The sequence below is a fragment of the Hemiscyllium ocellatum genome, chromosome 18 (assembly GCF_020745735.1).
Source record: "Hemiscyllium ocellatum isolate sHemOce1 chromosome 18, sHemOce1.pat.X.cur, whole genome shotgun sequence".
NCBI classification, from domain to species: domain Eukaryota; kingdom Metazoa; phylum Chordata; class Chondrichthyes; order Orectolobiformes; family Hemiscylliidae; genus Hemiscyllium; species Hemiscyllium ocellatum.
The window spans coordinates 30,720,445-30,741,919 of record NC_083418.1 but is presented as its reverse complement, the minus strand read 5'-3'; the positions used below and the strand labels follow the sequence as shown (position 1 = coordinate 30,741,919).

Below are 21,475 nucleotides of genomic sequence, written 5' to 3'. Positions count from 1 at the left end.
ATTGGAACAAAGCCAATCAGACTTTCTACGCTATTACTAGTTCATAACTAAATTCAAATATTTACTCATCTGAAAAACACTTTGGTTGATGTTTTTCATTTTGACAAAATATTTGCCTGGACCCAACCTTTGTTTTTAAATTCTAATCATGTTTCAAGTTTCATTTTCCATATTTATTTTACATCTCAACTTCCTGCATTATTACATAATTACCTCTCTGTGTACTCTCCATTAAACCAATCTGTTTTAATTATGAGCAGTATCAAGTCATTCTCCTTTTTAGCATGGGCCAGATTTTAAAACTACTTTTACTTGATATTAAATATGCAGTCTTGTGCGGAAAGGCCACAAGATGGCTAGGGGGTAAAAAGATAAAATTTGCATAATGATTATAAAAGATGGTGTTTTAAGGTATGAGGTGGGACCAAGTCTTATGATTGAGCTAAAATAGAGTTTAGTTATATATCAAGTCGTGCTGTTACTGATCAGTAGAAATACTAGACATTGATACTAAAAGGAAACGTATACCAGTTTTCCGGACATTGGGAACATACCTTTGTCTGCTATAACAATGTGGCTAGGAAGAGAATAAATGGATAGTATAGATTATACTTAATACTATTATGAATGTGGTTAAGCCCAAGCAATTTAACTTCTCAAATTGGTAATTATTTCATAACTATTGCAAGAGTTTTTTGCTGTGCATCTCTTTAATTTCTTCCCTCGCCTAAAGATATGGCATAGCTTGATGGACATGAGCAACATTGAGCTATTAGATATTTTCAAATCAGTCTGATTATTACAAACCTCATGAACACATGGGACTTGAATCTGGGCCTCGTAGTCTAGAGGTAGGGATGTTATCACACCCACCACAGGCATCCTTCTAGCAGCAATCATGCTTGTGCTGACAAATGGCAAGTAAAATTCGTGCCATGCAAGTTCCAGACAATGACCATCTTCAACATGCATAAATCTGAGCATCAATCCTTGTCATAGAGCATGAAAATAGACCCTCTGTCCAACCCGTTCATGCTGACCAAGTTAAACTAGTCCAACTTGCCTGCGTTTGGCCCACATCCCTCTAATCCTTTCCTATTCATGTACCTATTCAAGTGTCTTTTAGATATTGTAACCGTATTTGTATCTGCCATTTCCTCTGGCAGTTCATTCCACACATGAACCACCCTCTCTGAAAAGGTTGCCCCTCATTTCTCCTCTCACCTTAAAAATATGCCCCCTAGTTTTAAGTTTGCCCACATGCGGGAAAAGATCTTTGCTATTCCCTTTATCATTACCCCTCATGATTTTATAAATCTCTATAAGGTCACCCCTAAACCTTCTATGCTGCAGTGATTAAAAATCCCAGCCTATCCTTATAACTCAAACCCTCCGGTCTTGGCAGCATTCTGGTAATTTTTTTCTGAACCATCTACAATTTAAAAATACTTCTCCTGTAGCTGTGCAAATAGAACTATGCACAGTAATCCAGAAGAGGCCCGTCTAGCATCCTGTAGAACCTTAACTTCATATTCCAACTCCTCTTCTCAGTGGTCTGAGCAATGAAAGCATGCATGCTAAATGCAGCCTGAACCAATCTGTCTACCTGTGATGCAACTTTCAAAGAACAATTTACTTGAACCCCTAGATCTCTCTGTTCGACAACATGACCCAGGGCCCTCTATTAATCATATAGGTCTTGCCCTTGTTTGTTTTGTTAAAATGCAATACCTCACATTTATCCAATTCAATGGCAAAACTATTTCTAGATCCCCTTCAATCAATATCAAAGTGGAGGGGTTTACAATTGACCTGAAACTGAATGGACCAGTCAAATAATTCATAACGGCTATAATTGCAGGTCAGAGGCTAGAAATTATGTGATGCCTCCTGATTCCCCAGTTGTTGTCCACCATTTACAAGACAGAAGTCAAAAGTATGGTGGAATACTCTCCATTTGCCTTGATGGATGCAGGTACATCAACACTCGAGACGCTTGACAGTATCCAGACAAACAAAGCAATCCGCTTGATTGGGATCACATTCACTATGTTGACCTTCCATTTGGTGACTGCAGTGTGTACCATCTGCAAGATGCATTGCAGTAACTCAGCCTTCAAACCTGACAGCCTTAAATGCACGGGAGTCTAAACACCTGCAAATTCTTCTCGAAGCCATACACCATTTTAATGTGGAATTGTATCATCATTATTCCATTAATGTCACTGGGTCAAATTTCTGGAACTCCTTTCATAACAGTTTTAAGGGTGTTCCTACACTGTAATGGTTCAGGATGGTACCACTATGTCACCACCACTGCTGGGTCTGTTCTGCCTGTAGGACATAGATACAAAGATCAGGAGTAAGCTATTCAATCCCCAAGACTGCTTGGCTGTTCTGTATAATCACAACTAATCTGATTGTAACTTCAAGTCTGCATATCCCTGATTACCTTCATCCCACTGCTTAGCAAGAATCTCTCTCTCTTTCTCTCTGCATTAAAAATATTAAAGGACTGTGCAGTCACCACTTTTTCAGGAAGAGAATTCCAAAGACATTCAACTTCAGAGAGGTCCTTAATCTAAAAAAGCTCTTTCCTTTTGCTTTTTATCCCTCTGAAGTTTTTATTATTTTTCTCTTTCTTCTTCTTGAAGTTAATGTATTTTCATTTCCTTTTCTACATCAAACTGCTTCATTTGCAGCATTTTAGCTAACTCACTCAAATTACTGACTGGTTTACATTGTCCTGCAGCCAGTTTAAAATGTTATGCAATTATCTTTGCTTTCCTAGCCTCTGCTTTTAATTCTAACTTCAACTTATTTGCTAATTCTAATAACTTGGCTTTGGGTATTGCTTAAAAACTACACATTTTGTTGAAATTATTTGTCTTGCACTCATCAGGAGAAACCAATGTTTATATTGCATGAGAGGAGAATGATGATTGATTGGCAAGTGGACTCTGATTAGCAGAGGTATTACCAGTGGAGAATACTGTATTCCCATTAATACCATTTGACCCTTTTAACAGCCAGGATTTTGTTTACAATTTAAACTAGACAGGTTGACTGATTTATTCCTGATGAAGGGCTTTTGCCCAAAACGTCAATTTTCCTGCTTCTCGGATGCTGCCTGACCTGCTGTCTTTTCCAACACTACTCTAATCTAGCCCTTGACTGATTTGATTGGTCAGGGCATTATCCTGAGAAGTTAACAAACAAATGGTTGTTACCTATTTTGTTGAGTTGAAACAGGCACAGTGCAAAGACCTATTCTTTCTCTCTGCAAGGTGTTAATATATGCAGCTTAAGTGTGCCACACTCTAAGCCCAACTGATCATGTTAAAATGGTTCAATATGGCTAATCATATGCTTAGACTATATTAGACTTGGACAATAAGAATCAATCGATTGGAATGCTTTAAGTACAAAACTATTGATTTGTCATGAAAGAAAATTTATTCAGTGAACATGTAAAACTGGTTAACAAACTTAGTTTGGAATATGACTCTCAATATTTACAATGATAAATAACCCAAAACATAAGAAGATGGAGGTTTAAAATATTTAGAAGTTGTTGGTCTGACGTACTGGCTTGTATAAATGTGTGTCACCAAACATAGGCAGTTGTCTTTAGGATCTTAGCAGTTGCAATTTGCTAAGGAAATACAGTTTCAATAAAGCTTCCAGTTGTCTTTCAAGAGGACAATCGAGTTTCACAAGGTGACAAGATACACAAGCTGAGCAGCCTGTTCTTTAGCAGGTTTCTCTCACCTGAAACTCCAAGCCTGCAAAACATTATTCAAACACAACAGCCATAAAACACAGTTACACAAACAATTGGGTGCTTTCCTTGAATGGATTTTCAAGCAACTAAGATCATCAATTATCTGGAACTGTGGTTTCAAAAATGAATTTTGTTTAATATATAAAAAGTAGTTCCATTGTTCTTTTTCTTTGGCCTCCTTTAAAAGAAAAAATCCTGCAAACTCAAGTTGACAGAAATGATTAAATATAATCACCGTGGGCGGCACGGTGGCATAGTGGGCGGCACGGTGGCACAGTGGTTAGCACTGCTGCCTCACAGCGCCTGAAGACCCGGGTTCAATTCCCGACTCAGGCGACTGACTGTGTGGAGTTTGCACGTTCTCCCCGTGTCTGCGTGGGTTTCCTCCGGGTGCTCCGGTTTCCTCCCACAGTCCAAAGATGTGCGGGTCAGGTGAATTGGCTATGCTAAATTGCCCGTAGTGTTAGGTAAGGGGTAATGTAGGGGTATGGGTGGGTTTCGCTTCGGCGGGTCGGTGTGGACTTGTTGGGCCGAAGGGCCTGTTTCCACACTGTAAGTCTAATTTAAAAAAAAATAAAGCCATTATGATGGTGTGTGAAGACCTACCTGAGTGAGATGATCAACAATGATCTTTTGAAAAATACAGAAGACTTTAAGGGCAGGATGACCTTCTCCAGTGCCCCTTTCTTATATTAATTCTTAGAGGATTCCTAGTGTTTGCATAATGTTTGCTGGTTTTTAGCAGGAGTTCAGTAATTTCTTTTGTAATTTTTTTGTCTGCTGTGGTAGGTTGGGAAGATGATGAATAACCTGGAAAGATTTCAGATGACAAAACTACGGCCATTCCGAGAGAAGCTGCAGAAGCTATACATCAGTACAAACGTGAGTGTTGGCAATTATGCACACAAGACATGGTTATGCTGGTGGGAGAGAGGACTGTACGAATTCTGAAGGGAAAGCGATAAACATGTTGCACATTTGGTTCATAAGTTGCCTCATATGGTCAAGGACGATGTTTCAACTTTATTATTACAGGCAGCTTTGATCAAAAGATTCAGTGGCACTGGTCTATTAGATCTTTGAGTACTGTTTGCTCATAGTGCCTTTCTGTGGTTTCAGTTGTTACAGAAGTGATTTTAATTTAATGTTACACCAGCAACATATACAAGCTAAACCTAACATCAGGGCTACCTTTAAATATCATGAGAGCTGTTGTGTCATCAGTGTTATCTACATTCCTGGTTTTCTTAAGTTTCCTGAGCTAGTATAAAATGCAGGCCTCCATTTTATTAACTCTATAAAGGGTCTATTTGGACCATCATAACACAACAGAAAGGGGACAGAATAGCTCCCATTTGCCGTGGATTCCTCCAATTCTGCATTTTTTGACATTCTAAGCACCTTGCGATTGAAGCAACCTTCTTCCTTGTGACTCTAGTGTTATGAGTTATGACATAATCACAGAATCCCTAGTGTGGAAGCAGGCGATTTGGCCCATCAAGTCCACACCAACCCTCTGAAGAACATCCCATCCAGACCTAACCCTCTTATCCCCATAACCATGCATTTCCCATGGCCAATCCACCTAACGTGCACGTCTTTGGTCTGTGGAAAGAAACCGAAGCACCCAAATAAAACTCCCGCAGACACACAGAAAATTTGCAAACTGCACACAGTCAGTAGTCTGAGACTGGAATTGAACCTGGGTCCCTGGCGCAGTGAGGCAGCAGTGCTAATTATTCAACCACTGTGCCACCCCACACAAAAAGATGTAAAAGTATTTATTCAATTTCTCTTCCAAAGCTGTTGAATCATCTCCCCTTGCTCTTTCAGGCAATGTATTCCACAAGATCTTAACTCACCACATAAAAATTATTCTTTGTTACCATTTATTCTTTTGCCACTTAATTTAAACTGTATCTTTGTGTTACTGATCCTTCTACCAATAAAAACCGTTGCTCTTTATTTACTCTATCAAGACTGTTTATGATTTATAACACTTCTATCAAATCAGTACTTACTTTCTCTGATTCAAGGTCAGACCTGTCAGAAATGACAAGAGTGATATGCAGTCAGGAAGAAGTTGCTTTGGAATCCTCAATATTCACTTTGACCTGATGAAATTTCATGGCAGCAGGTGAAACATGGGCAAAGAAACTTCCTGTTTTGATAACTTCTGCCATCTCAGCTGATGAATCCATATTCTTCCATAACTGAACATCACTTGAAATACATGCTGAGCGTGATAAGAACATAGAAAGTATTCTGATCACCAAAGAGTGACTAAGTAGAAGCACTAGTTACTAAGCTGTAGCGTGCTAAAAGACATAGCTGCTGGACTGATTCTGCGGCTAGTCATGAGGGAACCACCAAGAAGGAATAATGTATCTGACCTTCTCACCAGCCGAACTGCATCTATATCAGATATTTAAGTAGGAGTGACCACCTCACAACCTTGTGGAGACAAAATCCTGTTTTAACTTTGAGGATACCCTCTATTGTGTTGTGTGGCACTAGCACTGTTGAAATGAGAGAAACTTTGACCCAGTCTTTAGTTGCTAGATTTTTTCAGACTTAGAAGTCCTTTATGGCTCAAGCAGATCAGTTCCAGAGTTGCTATCTCTGAGCTAGGAAGTCCAAGTTTAAGCCCCATCTATTCTAGAAATGTGTCATAACGTCTCTGAGCAGGTTGATTAGAAAATACCTGCAGAAAAATTGTGATAAGTCAATGGAGCGAAAACTAAAGAGCTGAGTTTTCAATCTGTTTTGAATCAAACTGTTTGAACATGACTGGGACAGCTGAAGACATGGTTAGTGCTGATATAGTAATCAAGACACTGGTTAGGTCTCAGATGGAATATTATGTTCTATTTTGAGATCGTACTTTAGTTTAGAAATTGAGACCTTAGCAAAGGTGCTGAGGAGATGGGTTCGTACCAATGATGAAAGGTTTCAGTTACCAGGAGAGCCCAAAGAAACTGGGCAGCTTTTCTTAAATCAAAAAGGGCTAAGAAGAGACTTGAAAAAGGTGTTCAAAAGTTAAATATAGTAAGAAAAAAAAGCAAAGGTTCAGCATGCGGAGGATATTTAATCAGATAATTAGGTGAAATAGGAAATAAAATTACAGAATTATGATCCAGAATGCACTGCTGGAAAGGGTGGTGAAAACAGATGAAGTAATTTTGAAAAGAGAATTGGAAAACATATGAAAGGGATCTGGAGATGAAATTATGAATTCTTGATACTTAAAGTGGGCTTTAGTACTGCTTGTGTCTTTCAAGCTTGGAAAGTTTATCATGAACATTTCACATTATACTAATTTTTCCTGAACAGGTGTACTGTGTGATGAAAGTAATATAATTTAATTCTACCCTGGCTCAGACTGTAAGTTCTGTTCAATGTTAATATTTTTTGGTTTTCTTACAGTTGACTGGCCATTTAGAAGATATGCTACAGGTAGCTTTCAGTAAATTTCATGCTTGGCAATCAAAAAGAATGCTAAAAAAGACGTGATGTTGAATTTTTCTGAGATGTTTGAGAGCCAGAATGTGTTACCTGCAAAGTCCCAGCAGAACATGCTACAAGTTCACCAACCTGCTATGCTGGACAGGGAGGTGAGAGCCCTGTGACATTGAAGAGACTCGAAGAGACTCAATTTGCAGAGCTGCATATTGGGAGAAAGCAATTCAATAAGATGGACCACTCGTGAGTGACTCTCACTGACTGACCAAAGCAGAAGAGAGCTACCAGGATAAATTCCTGTGTAACACAGCTTGTGGAGGCAGTGCTTCTTCTCTGCACAAAGATTCTGTCAAATGATAACTGAGTATATTTAGAAATGGTCTTTCTAGCATAAACTTTTTTTCATTTTTGGGTACAGTTTTAAACAAGAATGGCACAATGTAAATGTGAAACTTTTTCAAAGTGTAGCCCTCTGTTTTTGGATCCTGTTTGTAAGTGGGGGGGAGTAAAGATGTGGATATTTTAAATAAAGAATAAATGTGAAATTAATTTGAAGTTTCTCAAATGGTTTATCTTTTATACTGAGACATATCTTGATTTCTGGAAATGTATACATGCTGGAATGAGAGGTTGCTTACCCATTATAACTGAAAAGCCTTGCATTACACACGTTGCTTTACTTATAATTTTATATGATGCTTACTAATTACCTTTGCACATTCATAGTAACCTACCCAGAGTCTTATTCAAATATATATTGTGTATCTTGTATCTAGAAATATGTGATTCCAAAATTTCCACAACTATACCAAATATAGGATTTGTCTGAGTACATCAATTTTTTTTCATACAACATTTCCCTTGAAATAATTTCATTTTCTGTGCTGGATTTTTTTTAGTCAGATTGCTGGCAAGTTGGTAAGCAGTTACTTTGCCTGTTACAAACTACATCCTACATTACCTTAGGTTGTATTGAGATAGACTTGGCACAGTCAGGAGCACATTCACTTGTTAATCATAAGTTCAAAACTGAAGACTGATAGTTCCAGTACTGAAAGAGCATTGCATTTTTGGAAGTTCAGTCTTCTGATGAGATATTGAGTTGAGGCTCTGTCTGCTTGCTTGACTGTAAAGGATTTCATGGCATTATTTTAAAGAAGAACAAGGGAGTTATTACCAATGTCCTGGCCAAAATTTATCCTTTCCATGGCCCTGGTATCCGAATTGCCAGGGTATATTGAATTGGAGCTGAAAATGTGTTGCTGGTTAAAGCACAGCAGGTTAGGCAGCATCCAAGGAACAGCAAATTCGACGTTTCGGGCCAGAGCCCTTCATCAGGAATGAGGAGAGGGTGCCAGGCAGGCTAAGATAAAAGGTAGGGAGGAGGGACTTGGGGGAGGGGCGATGGAGATGTGATAGGTGGAAGGAGGTCAAGGTGAGGGTGATAGGCCGGAGTGGGGTGGGGGCGGAGAGGTCAGGAAGAGGATTACAGGTTAGGAGGGCGGTGCTGCGTTCAAGGGAATCGACTGAGACAAGGTGGCGGGAGGGGAAATGAGGAAACTGTTGAAATCTGAATTCATCCCTTGTGGCTGGAGGGTTCCCAGGCGGAAGATGAGGCGCTCTTCCTCCAACCGTCGTTTGTATGGAACAGTGCTATTTTTCGCTAGTATTAGTACCAGCAATCCATAAATTGAAATTTGTTACCTATACCACTCTCTCAGCCATCTATTAAACCTTTTTTTTTTGTTTCTGTGCCAATTTGGGCATAGCTTGAATAACAATTCAGAGATTATTAATTTTCACCTGTGGTTATCTCTCACTCTGAGCAGAACTAACTTTACCTATGTCATTGATTCCAGTGTGGGCCATGATAACTGGATTTTCCCCTTTCATTCCAGTTTCTTCTCCAGCCACAAAATGTTGTTGATCCTGGTAGCCATGATTTGGGGGAGCTGGTATTGCGGTGGACAAAATTTTTAAAAATCACACAACACTAGGTTATCGTCCAACAGGTTTATCTGGAAGCACTGGCTTTTGAAATGCTGCTCAACCACCTGATGAAGAAGCAGTGCTTTGAAAGCTATTGCTTCCAAATAAACCTGTTGTGACTATAACCTGTTATTGTGAGATTTTTAACCTTGATCCTGGTCACATTTCTTTCCTTCATTTTAAATGGTCACTTGTACCATACTGTCATGAAGCATTTGCTGATCTACAGTGCAGTAATAGCAAAGAGGAAAGCTCCTCCAGCACTGCACCTGGAATACCTCAATTACCTGTTATAGAGTTAAACAGATCAAAGATGGACTCTTTGGTCCAACCAGTCCGTGCTGACTATAATCTCAAAAAAAAAATTAGTCTCACCTGCATGAGCTTGGCCCATATCCCTCCAAATCTTTCCTATTCATGTATCTATCCAAATCTCTTTTAAACATTGTAACATCCACCACTTCCTCAGGAGGTTCATTCCACACGAACCACTCTGTTTAAAATAAAAATTATCCCTCATGTCTTTTTAAAATCGTTCTCTTCTCACCTTAAAAGTATGCTGCCTCGTCTTGAAATCCCACACCCAAGGGAAAAGACACCTGCCATTTACCTTATCTAAAATCCTCATGATTTTATAAATCTCTTTAAGGTCACTTCTCAACTCCTGTGCTTCAGTGAAAAGAGTCCCAGTCTTTTTTTTTAACTCGAATCCTCCATTCCCAGCCAAACCACTAACTGGACTTGCGAGTGATTGCTTAAACTTGATTTAAAATGTCCAGTTAACTTTACTTGTCCACCACAATCCAGCAATTGCACAATAATATTGTATCTTGGACTCCAGTTGAATAAGAGCAGGATCATGCTACTCTCCATAAACTCCCAAATGCTGCATCTGTGGCATACAATCTATCCTGTCATCCTCAGACTAAATTTTGTATATTTAATTAATGAGTATGTTTTAACTATTTAGCTTTTATAATCTTTAAGTTTATTTAGTTTGTTATAGATGTGTTAGCAAATACGTGTTGCTTATGGCAATCACTTGAAATAATTGTGTGCAGTATCAAAATTTCAAACATTTTACCCAATGATGACCAACTCTGTTACTGCTTTCACTATAGTATGATTCCCACAGCCATTTTACAACAAGTATATAGTTTTCAGTGTCAGCCATTTCTAACAACTTGATTCTACATTACAGGTTGAATTTTGCCAAAGCAGTATGAAAAAAGGTGAAAACTAAGAGTCAATTTAAAAAATGTTGTTTGGAACTCTGACAGAATTACAGTTTGAAGAACGTTGCTAACATTTATTTTCGATATCAAACAGGTTGTTCGGTAGTGTTTACAGTGAGAAGACCACTTCACTTTTTTTGTGGTAAGCCATGTCTAAATTCACACTTAGTACAGAAACTCGATACCACTGAATACAGTTGAATGGGGAACCAGACAGTACAATGCTCCTACAACTGAGAGGGTGGTTGGTTAGTCACAAGTCATTTTGGCCAGCAGCTTCTTGTTGTTTAACTACATGTACGCACTTGTCAGAAGTTGCTATCTGGATTTTGTTTTTCCACAGGAAAATATTTGAACATAAATTAACAATTATATTTCAGGACTGGAGAATAATGTAAAAGTAAAGTCACTATTGTCTGAGAACTGTAGGCTGCTCTCTTATTAGAAAGAGATGACTGATAGTGACTCTCAGGTTAAATCACTAAGCTTCAGGCAAGGAGAGAGGTTAAGAATGAGTTATTTTAAGTTTCATAGTTAAGGCGGAGGTATGGTTGGACTGATCAAATAAATAGTTTCAATGAAGTTTTTAAAGATAGAGATGTTTAGGCTAAATTACTGAAGTGAAATGGCTGATATAGGGGAGAATCGATCAATTTTGTAGGAGACAAACATCTTTGTGAAAGGTGGGATAATATTTAAGTCTTAGATCAGGTTTGAATGGAATTCAGATTGTTTTGGTTTGAGGGAATGACCATAGAAATATATGAAGTTAGTGACAAAAGGAGAGAATTTAAAGTCGTGAACGAACAAGTGGTATTCAAATTTGTGCGTAGAGTCATAGAGATGTACAGCATGGAAACTGACCCTTCAGTCCAACTTGACTATGCTGACCAGATATCCTAACCTAATCTAGCACTTGGCCCATATTCCTCTAAACCCTTCTTATTCATATACCCATCCAGAAGGCTTTAAAATACTGTAATTGTACCAGCCCTCCTCCACTTCCTCTGGAAGCTCATTCCATACAGGCATCACTCTGTGTGAAAAGGTTGCCCCTAAGGTCCCTTTTATATTTTTCCCCTCTCACCCTATAAGCCTCTCTTGCCTGGACTCTTTTCCGCCCCTCCCCCCGAAAAGATGTTGTCTATTTATGCTATACATGCCCCTCATGATTTTATACACCTCTATAAGGTCAGCCCTCAGCCTCTGACACTCCAGGGAAAACAGCCCCAGCCTATTCAGCCTCTCCCTATAGCTCAAATCCCCCAATCCTGTCAACATCCTTATAAATCCTTTCTGAACCTTTTCAAGTTTTAATAACATCCTTCCGATAGGAAGGTAACCAGAATTGCACACAATATTCCAAAAGTGACATAACCAACATCCTGTACAGCTGGAACATGACATCCTAACTCCTATTCTCAATACTCTGACCAATAAAGGAAAACATAGCAAACACCTTCTTCACTATCCTAGCTACTTTCAAGTAGCTATGAACCTGCACTCCAAGGTGTCTTTGAAAGTGCTGGAGAAACTGGCTGCATCTATACAGGGGGGAAAAAAAATCAGTTGATCTTTCGAGTCCAGATCACTGGGGTTTCATCAGCACTTTCGATTTTTGTTTCAAATCTCCAACGTCTGCAGTTCATTGTTATTATTTTAAGGTAAGTCGCCATAACTCCAGAAGGGATGCTCCCTCTCATCACGGAGTTTAAAGAGTCATGCTATGGTTCCAACCTCGATGCCAGGGACTACAAGGCAGCTCCTGTAGCCTGCCTCCCCCCGGGGGCGGGGATGGTGCAGGCCGCGGCCTGCCCGGGGAGGGGGCGCGAGATCCCGGGTTGAGCCAACTGCCGGTTGGTGGGGGGGGGGGGGTGAGGTTGAGGTTCCCGGGCCCAGCGTGGGGAGGGTGGGCGGTTCCCGGGACCGGGCCCTCCCTCCCCCACAGGGCGGGGCCTATTTGGGGAAGTCCGCGGCGGGGGGGGCTGGACCTTTGGCCGGGTTCAGTGGTCGATTGGAGTCGGGGCAGGTCAGCGCTCTGCACTCAGGTAGAAGCTGGGTCCGGGTGGAGAGCGGTGGGCGGGGGGTGTCTGTGGGACTTGGCCACGGGGTAACGTGGGGGGTGGGGGGGGAAATCTTACCTGTCCCCCGGGGCCGGGTAATCCCCTGAAACCGTTACCAGGAATCTCAGCCTCTGGGCCGGGCTCGCAGCCTGTCCACTCTGACCTGCAAACCCAGGAACTGAGAGTAACAGGACTGAGAACCAAGCCTGACTGCCCCATTCCCTTCCCTTCCCCTCCCCTCCCCAGGCACACTGCCTTCCCTCCCTTCCCCCTGCACTGTCTCTGGGAAGCTGACTGTCTCTCCTTTCTAGCTGTGCTTTCTCTACTGTTGTCAGATTTTTTTTTGCCCTGCTGTACCTTTTAGGTATATAAGCAAGGAGGCTGGGGGGGAAGACAGCAATCCAGGCAGCATCAGGGGCTGGAGAAGTCAACATTTCAAGCGAAACCCTTCTTCAGCACTAGGGGGGTGGGGGTGTAAGGGGAGCTGCCGATGAAGGGAGGGTGGGTGTTGGTGAGGTGGGTATCAGTGGACACAGGTAGACCAACTTGTTGATCGATGGGGAGGAATGAATCCGGTTGGTAGCTGAAAGTGAAGGGGGGGGGGGTGCGGCTGGAAAGGGAGGTTATTTGGAATTGGAGAACTCAGAGTTGAGTCCTCTGGGCTGCAGGTGGCCCAAGCAGAAGATGAGGTGTTCCTCCTCCAATCTGCGGTGTGATTCGCTGTGGGAATGGAGGAGGCTAAGGATGGTCATGTCAATAAGGCAGTGGGAAGGGGAATTAAAATGGGTAGTGACTGGGAGGTCTGGTCGGCCCCTGCGGGCCCAGCTGAGATGCTCGGCAAAGTGTCCCCTGAGTTTATGTTTGGTCTTCCCAAGACCACTTTGGGAGTACCAGATGCAGTAAACTAGATTGAGGAGAGGCAGGTGAACCTCTGTCTCACCCGGAAGGACTCTTTGGGGCCCTGAATGAAGGTGAGGGGGATAGTGTGCAAGTAGGTTTTGCATTTTGGAGGGGAAGTTACCTGGAGGTTTGACATACCAACCCTAAGTAGCAGTGAGAATAGAAAGACAGATATCGATGGTTCTGAATTTTAAAAAAACAGCAAGTTACTTAAAAAAGCCTGGCAAGAGCAAGTCAGAGAAGGAGGTAACTCTGAAGAATTACTTCAATGCAAGGGGTCTTACAGATAAAGCAGATAAACTCAGGGCATGTATGGGAACATGGAACTGGGACATCACAGCTATTATGGAAACATGGCTGATGGAGGGACAGGACTGGTAACTCGAAGTTTCTGAGTTTAGATGTCCCAGGAAGGATATTCAGGGAGGCAAGAGGGGAGGAGGAGGAATGGTGTTTTTGATTAAGGAAAACATTAATACTGTACTTCAGATGTTTCTGATGGATCGTCCAGTGAAGCTGCATGGGTGGAACTCAAATAAGGGGATGATTACCTTGATGGGATTGTACTATAGGCCCCCCAATAATGAGAAGGAAATTGAGGAACAAATATGGAAAGAGATTTCAAGTACATGTAAGAATAATAGGATTGTAATAGTACAGGATATTAACTTCACAAACATAGACTAGACTGCCATAGTGTTAAGAGCTTAGATGGTAAGGAGTTTGTTAAATGTGTTCAAGAAAATTTTCCTTATCAATCTGTAGACATATCTCTTAGGAAAGGAGCAAAACTTCATCTTCGCTTGGGAAATAAGGCAGGGCAAGTAACTGAATTGTTAGCAGTGGAGCGCTTTGGGACCAGTGATCATAATTCTGTTAGTTTTAAAATAGTTATGGAAAAGGATAGGCCTTGTGTAAAAGTTAAAGTTCTTAATTTAAATAAGGAAATTGTGTTGGTATGAGACAGGAACTTCCAACAGTTGATTAGAGTAGACTGTTTGCAGGTAAAGCAACGACTGGCAAGTGGGAGGCTTTCAGAAATGAAATAACGAGAGTTCAGAGGCATTATGCTCCAGTTAGTGTGGCGAGTGAGGTTGGTAAGAGTAGGGAACAGTTGATGAATAAAGATATTGAGGCTCTGGTCCAGAATAAGGAATCATGTGTTGGATAGAAACAACTGGGATCAAGTGAATCTCTCGAAGAGTACATAGTGTGAGGCATTCTTAAGAGGAAAATCAGGAGAGCAGAAAGGGAATATGACATAACTTGGTCTACCAAAGCTAAAGTTAATCCAAAGAGATTCTACAAGTATATTAACAGCAACTAGAGAGAGAATAGTGCCCTTTAAAGATCAACAAGGTCATCTATGTGCTGGACCTCAGGAGATGGGAAAGATACTAAAAGAATATTTTGTGTCTGTTTTTACTGTGGGGTAAGAAATGGAAGCTGGAGAACTCAGGGAAACTGTTCACATTACAGAAGAGGAAATGCTGGAAGTCTTAGAAAACATAACGATGGATAAGTTTCCTGAACCTGATCGAGAGTATCCCAGATCATCGTGGGGAAGTTAGGGAAGAAATAATGAGGTCCCTAGCAGAGATATTTATGTCATCTATAGCCACAAGTGAGGTTCCGGAGGACTGGACAGTCACTAGTGTTGTGTCTTTATTTAACAAAGGCTGTAAGGAGAAGCCTGACAACTATTGACCTGTAAGTTTGACATTCAGTGGTGGGTAAATTGTTGGAGACAATTCTGAGAGATAGGATTTATAAGCATTTGGACAAGCAAGGACTGATTAAGGATACCAAGCTTGACTTTGTATATGGGGAAATTGTCTCTCAAACTTGATTAAGTTTTTTGAGGATGTAACAAAAATGAGGGAGTGCTGTAGATGTTTTCATGGACCTTAGTAAAGCCTTTGACAAGGTTCTGCATGGTAGACAAATTAGTAAAGTTAGATCACATAGGATTCAGGGAGAGCTTGCCAATTGGATACAAAATTGACTTGATGTTAGGAGACAGGGTGATGATGGAGGGTTGTTTTTGAGACCCGTGACCAGCAGTGTTCCACAGGGATTACTGCTAGGACCTCTTATGTTTGTAATTTATGAGAATTTATATGATTCGGATGAGAATTTGGGAGACACGATTAGTAAGTTTGCAGATGATACCAAAATTTGATGGTATGGTCAACAGTCAAGAAGGTTATTTGAGATTATTAAGAGATCTTGATTAATTACGCCAATGGGCTGAGGAGCAGCAGATGAAGTTTAATTTAGATAAATGCGAGGAATTGCATTTTGGTAAAACAGGTAAAGGCAGGACATGTACAATTAATGGGAGGGTCCTGGGTAATGTTGTAGAACAGAGAGAACTAGGGGTTCATTTACATATTCTTGAAAAGATGCATCAGAGGTAGACAGAGTGGTGAAGAAGGTGTTTGGCACACTTGCCTTCATTGCTTAGACTATTGAGTATAGGAGTTGGGCCATCATGTTGAGATTGTACAGCATGGTGGTGAGGCCACTTTTGGAGTACTTTGTACGGTTCTGGTCGCCCTGCTACAAGAAGGATATTATTAATTGAAGAGAGTTCTGAAAAGATTTATCTGGATGTTGCCAGGACTGGAGGGTTTGGCTAAGGATAAGGATATGCTGAGACATTTTCACTGGAACATAGGAAGTTGAGAGTGACGTTATAGAGGTTTATAAAGTGAGTAGCAAAGGTCTTTTCCCTAAGGTGGGTGAGTTCAAAACCAGGAGCATGTTTTTAAGGTGAGTGGAGAACGATTGAAAAGGGACCTGAGGGGCAACTTTTTCCCACAGCGAGTGGTTCATTTGTGGAATGAACTTCCAGAGGAAGTGGTAGATGCAGATACAGTTAGAACATTTAAAAGACAGATACATGAATAGGAAAGGTTTAGAGGGATATGGGCCAAGTGGGATTAGATTAGTTTTGAAAACTTGGTTGACATGGATGAGTTGGATCAAAGGGTGTCTGTTTTCGGTTTGTATGACTCTGACTTTGAGTTTTATCCCTCACTCAACTGCAAGTGTACCATATTCCGTTACTTATTCTGTATATTCCCACACTCTCCAACTGAACAATCCTATGCAGTCTTGATGCTTAGCTGTGACATGTGTTACCCACCTGTCAGTGATCTGCGAAATATTCTGTCCACATTTTCTCTGCCATGTGTGGAAATATTCCCTGCACTTTCCCATACTGTTGCAACATGTACAGCCTCACCTACATTGTTTTTGTGTGGAATATTAATTTTCACATTAGCTGATTATGGAATATGCACTTGCTATATGGTCTTCTGACATTTCTTATGGGCATAATTGGGTTCCCTGTACTGGCTTGCTTGTATTTTGTACTGAAGGAAGGTAGGATGTCTATCCGTTTGCCATTACCAACTGCTATGTCTGTGTTGGTCTAAAGCCGGCCTTCTGAACTATCTGAAACTGAAATGTGTTTAATGTATCAGTTGTCACACCCTACTGTTGCTGCCTGTATAGTGCTTGCAGATGATTTTGATTTATTTTTATTTTTACACAGGATGGCACTGTTGCCATTTATTCCCCATTTCTAACTGTCTTTGAACTGTGGCTTGCTAGGGCTACTTGGAGGTCAGTTCAGAGACAGTTATATTTCTGTGGATCTAGAATCGTGTAGGTCAGATCAGGTAAAGACAGCAGATTCCCTTCATGGTGAAAATTAGTTAATGAGATGGATTTTATAACAGTTGACCATTGGAATTTTAAAAAATACGGCTTTATTGAATTCAAATTCTACCATCTGCCATGATGGAATTCAGGCTGTTATCTCCAGATCATGAGTCTGGGTTTCTGGATTATTAGTCCAGTATCATGACCCATATGCCACCACCTCCCCAGTTAGGAGATGTGTCATATTATTTTCCGGAGCAATTGGTAGATTTGAATGGTTTATTACTTTCTGCTGTTTCAGATTGTTGGGCAGCTTAGGACAATGTTGGCTCAGTTTCTGTAGGCCTGCGTTGGTCTGAGTTGGTATGCGTTGTCATGTATTAGCCAGATTTTACAGTGCGATATTGTTTCACTCTCCTACACCATTGCAAAGCTATGAGAATGTAAGCTCTGTAACTGGGACGAGGAAAAAAAATTGATGTCACATGCAGCTGCAATAGGAGCCAAGATTGCAAAGCCTCAAAGGACTTCTCTCAGCCACCAATTATTCTTCTAAAGTCAAATCATAAAACCCTGTTACCCAGGGCTGGAAGTCATGTGAATGTGATGGACAGGAAAGTGAGCATCAGGACTCCAGTGTAGCATCTAATAATCTGGGAAAGGTAAAAGGATAGACCAATTTAGGGAAAAAGAAATTTGGAATTCCCTTGTTAAGCTCCAATACCAATTAACCATATTTGAAAGTTCCACTGTGAGTACTTGATATATCTGGAATTGGTTTAGCTCAGATATAGAGTCATAGAGGTGTACAGCACGGAAACAGACCCTTTGATCCAACTCGTTCATGCCGACCAGATATCCCAACTCAATTTAGTCCCACCTGCCAGCACCTGGCCCATATCCCTCCAAACCCCTCCTATTCATGTACCCATCCAGATGCCTTTTAAATGTTGCAATTATACCAGCCTCCACCACTTCCTCTGGCAGCTCATTCCATACATGTACCACCCTCTGTGTGAAAAAGTTGCCCCTTAGATCTCTTTTATGTCTTTCCCCTCTCACTCTAAATCTATGTCCTCTAGTTTTGGACTCCCCAACCCCAGGGAAAAGACTTTGTCTATTTATCCTATCCATGCCCCTCGTGATTTTGTAGACCTCTATAAGGTCACCTCTCAGCCTCCGACGCTCCAGGGAAAACAGCCCAAGCCTATCCACCCTCTCCCTATAGCTCAAATCCTCCAACCCCGGGAACAGCCTTGTAAATCTTTTCTGAACCCTTTCAAGTTTCACAACTTGAGACCAGAATTGCATGCAGTATTCCAACAGTGGCCTAACCAATGTATTGTACAGCTGCAACATGACCTTCCAACTCCTGTACTCAATACTCTGACCAATAAAGGAAAGCATACCAAACGCTGCCTTTACTGTCCTGTCTGCCTGCGACTCCACTTTCAATGAGCTATGAACCTGCACTCCAAGTTCTCTTGTTCAGCAACACTCCCAAGGACCTTACCTTTAAGTGTACAAGTCCTGCTAAGACTTGCTTTCCCAAAATGCAGCACCTCACATTTATCTAAATTAAACTCCATCTGCCACTTCTCAACCCACTGGCCCATCTGATCAAGATCTCTTTGGAATCTGAGATAACACTCTTCATAGTAGGCCCAGCACCGATCCTTGTGGCAGTCCACTGGTCACAGGCCTCCAGTCTGAAAAACAACCTTCCACCACCACCCGTTGTCTTCTACCTTTGAGCCAGTTCTGTATTCAAATTGCTAGTTCTCCCTGTATTCCATGAGATCTAACCTTGATAACCAATCTCCCATGGTGAACCTTGTCGAATGACTTACTGAAGTCCATATAGATCACGTCCACTGTTCTGCTGTCATCAATCCTCTTTGTTATTTCTTCAAAAAAACTCTATCAAGTTTGTGAGACATGATTTCCCATGCACAAAGCTATATTGACTATCCCTAATCAGTCCTTGCCTTTCCAAATACATGTACATCCTGACCCTCAGGATTCCCTCCAACAACTTGCCCACCATCAATGTCAGGCTCACTGATCTATAGTTCCCTGGCTAGTCCTTACCACCTTTCTTAAACAATGGCACCACGTTAACCAACCTCAAGTCTTCTGTCACCTCACTTGTGACTATCAGTGATACAAAAATCTCAGCAAGAGGCCCAGCAATCACTTCCCTAGCTTCTCAGAGTTCTAGGGTACACCTGATCAGGTCCTGGGGATGCATCCACACAGAGCAGAATGATGCCAATAGCGTGGGTTCAATTCCCATTGCTGTTTGAGGTTACCATGAAGGACTCTCCTTCTCAACATCTTCCCTCGCCTGAGGTTCGGTGGCCTTCAGGTTAAAACACTACCAGTCGCTTCTGTCTAGTGAGAGAGCAGCCCTTGTAATTTGATAAGACTATGGTGATCGAACAACTTGATATCATCGTTTTTACATAAAGTTATAGAGATGTACAGAATGGAAACAAGACTCTTCGATCCAATTCGTCCATGCCAACTAGTAATCCTAAACGAATCTACTCCCATTTTCCAGCATTTGGTCTGTATCCCTCTACACCCTTCCTATTCATATACCCATTCTGGTACCTTTTAAATGTTGTAATTGTACCAGCCTCCAACACTTCCTCTGGCAGCTTATTCCATATGCACACTGCCCTCTGCATGAAAACATTGCCCCTTAGATCCCTTTGAAACCTTTCCCCTCTCATTATAAAACTATGCCCTCTAGTTTTGAACTCGCCTACCCTGGGATAAAGACCTGGGCTATTCACCTTATCCATTCGCTTCATGATTTCATAAACCTCTACGAGGTCACCCCTCAGCCTCTGATGCTCCAGAGAAAATAGCCCCAGTCCAGCCCATTCAACTTCTGCCCATCGCGCAAAATCTCCAACCCTGGAAACATGCTTGTAAATCTAACTTGAATCCTTTCAAGTTTAGCAATGTCGTTTCTATAACCAGAATTGAAAGCAAAATTGGAAAAGTGGCTTCACCAATGTCCTGTACGGCTGCAGCATGACATCCCGACTCTTTTACTCAGTGCACTGATCAATAAAGGCAAGTGTGGCAGATTCTTCATTACCCTGTCTACCAGCAACTCCATTGTCAAGGAACTTTGAACCTGAACCCAAGCTGTCTTTATTTGGCAACACTCCCTAGAACTCACCGTTTAGTGTATATGTCCTGCCCTGTTTTTAGTCTTACCAAATTGCAACACCTTACATTTATCTAAATTAAACTACATCTGCCACTCCTTGGTCCATTGGTCTATCAGATATTGTCAGCAATGACCGGAAGGGTGTCCAGAAAGTGTAAAACCAGAATGGACTCTTCAGGTGGCAACACCACCAGCGGTGTGTCCACCAGTGGCATGTGTCATGACATCCATGTTCACCACTTTGCTCCTGGATGGTGTCCTGCACTCAGACGAAGAGCCCACCGATGAATTCAGCCCGAAGCTGTGGGTGGTACTTCCCTGTCCTTTTTAGGTATCCTTAGCAGGGGTTTGTGGTTCGTTACTTTTACAACTTTACATTTGGATACGTTCGTGAATAGGAAAGGTTTGGAAGGAAATGGGCCAAGCGCAAGCAGTTGGGACAAGTTTAATTTGGGAATGTGGTATGTGTGAACGGGTTGTCAGTCAGGGACAGGGTCTGTTCCATGCTCTCTGACTTGCTAGAAAACAAAATCCTAGCATCTATACATACTTATGATGCAGAAATTACATATATTATCTGAGCACTTTGACTGTTACTGACCTGACTACCTCATGGTTGTCCTCACAAGATTTAAGAATTGTCCGCTTAGTTTTTTCTATGCCACTGGCACTGATCATGATTCAGTAGAGATTTATGCCGTATTATACATGAGTCTCTTTCCTATTCAGTTTTTGTTCAGATGCTTGTACAGTGTTATATACGTGTTTGGTGTTAGCCCTATCCATGTGCATAATACACAACACCTGGCTGAATGTCACCTGCCAGGTGTATGCTATCGGATTGTAGCACTTGTCTCTCATTCAGATACTGTTTTGTGAATGGTTTTCAGAATACCTTTGTTTAGATGATGAATAAAGATTGTGAAGAGCAGTAAACCTAATACTGAGCCCTGTGGCAATCTATTTGTGACTGCACACAGCCGCTACCATTAATAACAATCCTCTACTTCATTTAATATAAATAATTCCTTATCGATACAAGATATGGATCCAAAATATTTCACCTCATTAAGTAGCCTCATCTCTGTGAGGGAGGGTAGCCAGGAATTTATAGATGGACTATCTGATTCATGCCTGACTCTGCTTTATTAATGGCGCTGGGGTTGGGTGTTACACGTAAACC

General features: G+C 41.3%; 2 protein-coding genes across 3 annotated transcripts in view; both read left to right on the top strand.

Moving 5' to 3' along the window:
• The window catches only part of gtf2h1 (general transcription factor IIH, polypeptide 1), a 66,418-nt gene extending 58,640 nt beyond the window's left edge, over positions 1 to 7,778 (top strand). The window contains exons 15-16 of the mRNA XM_060838451.1: positions 4,574 to 4,666; positions 7,211 to 7,778. Of these exons, the coding sequence (XP_060694434.1) occupies positions 4,574 to 4,666; positions 7,211 to 7,297 (180 nt within the window). The 3' untranslated portion in view covers positions 7,298 to 7,778. The remainder of the gene's footprint in view (positions 1 to 4,573; positions 4,667 to 7,210) is intronic.
• A 4,651-nt stretch (positions 7,779 to 12,429) lies between these two features.
• The window catches only part of hps5 (HPS5 biogenesis of lysosomal organelles complex 2 subunit 2), a 60,232-nt gene continuing 51,186 nt past the window's right edge, over positions 12,430 to 21,475 (top strand). For both annotated transcript variants that reach the window (XM_060838817.1, XM_060838816.1), the window contains exon 1: positions 12,430 to 12,518. The gene's annotated coding sequence lies outside the window, so the exon portion shown is untranslated. The remainder of the gene's footprint in view (positions 12,519 to 21,475) is intronic.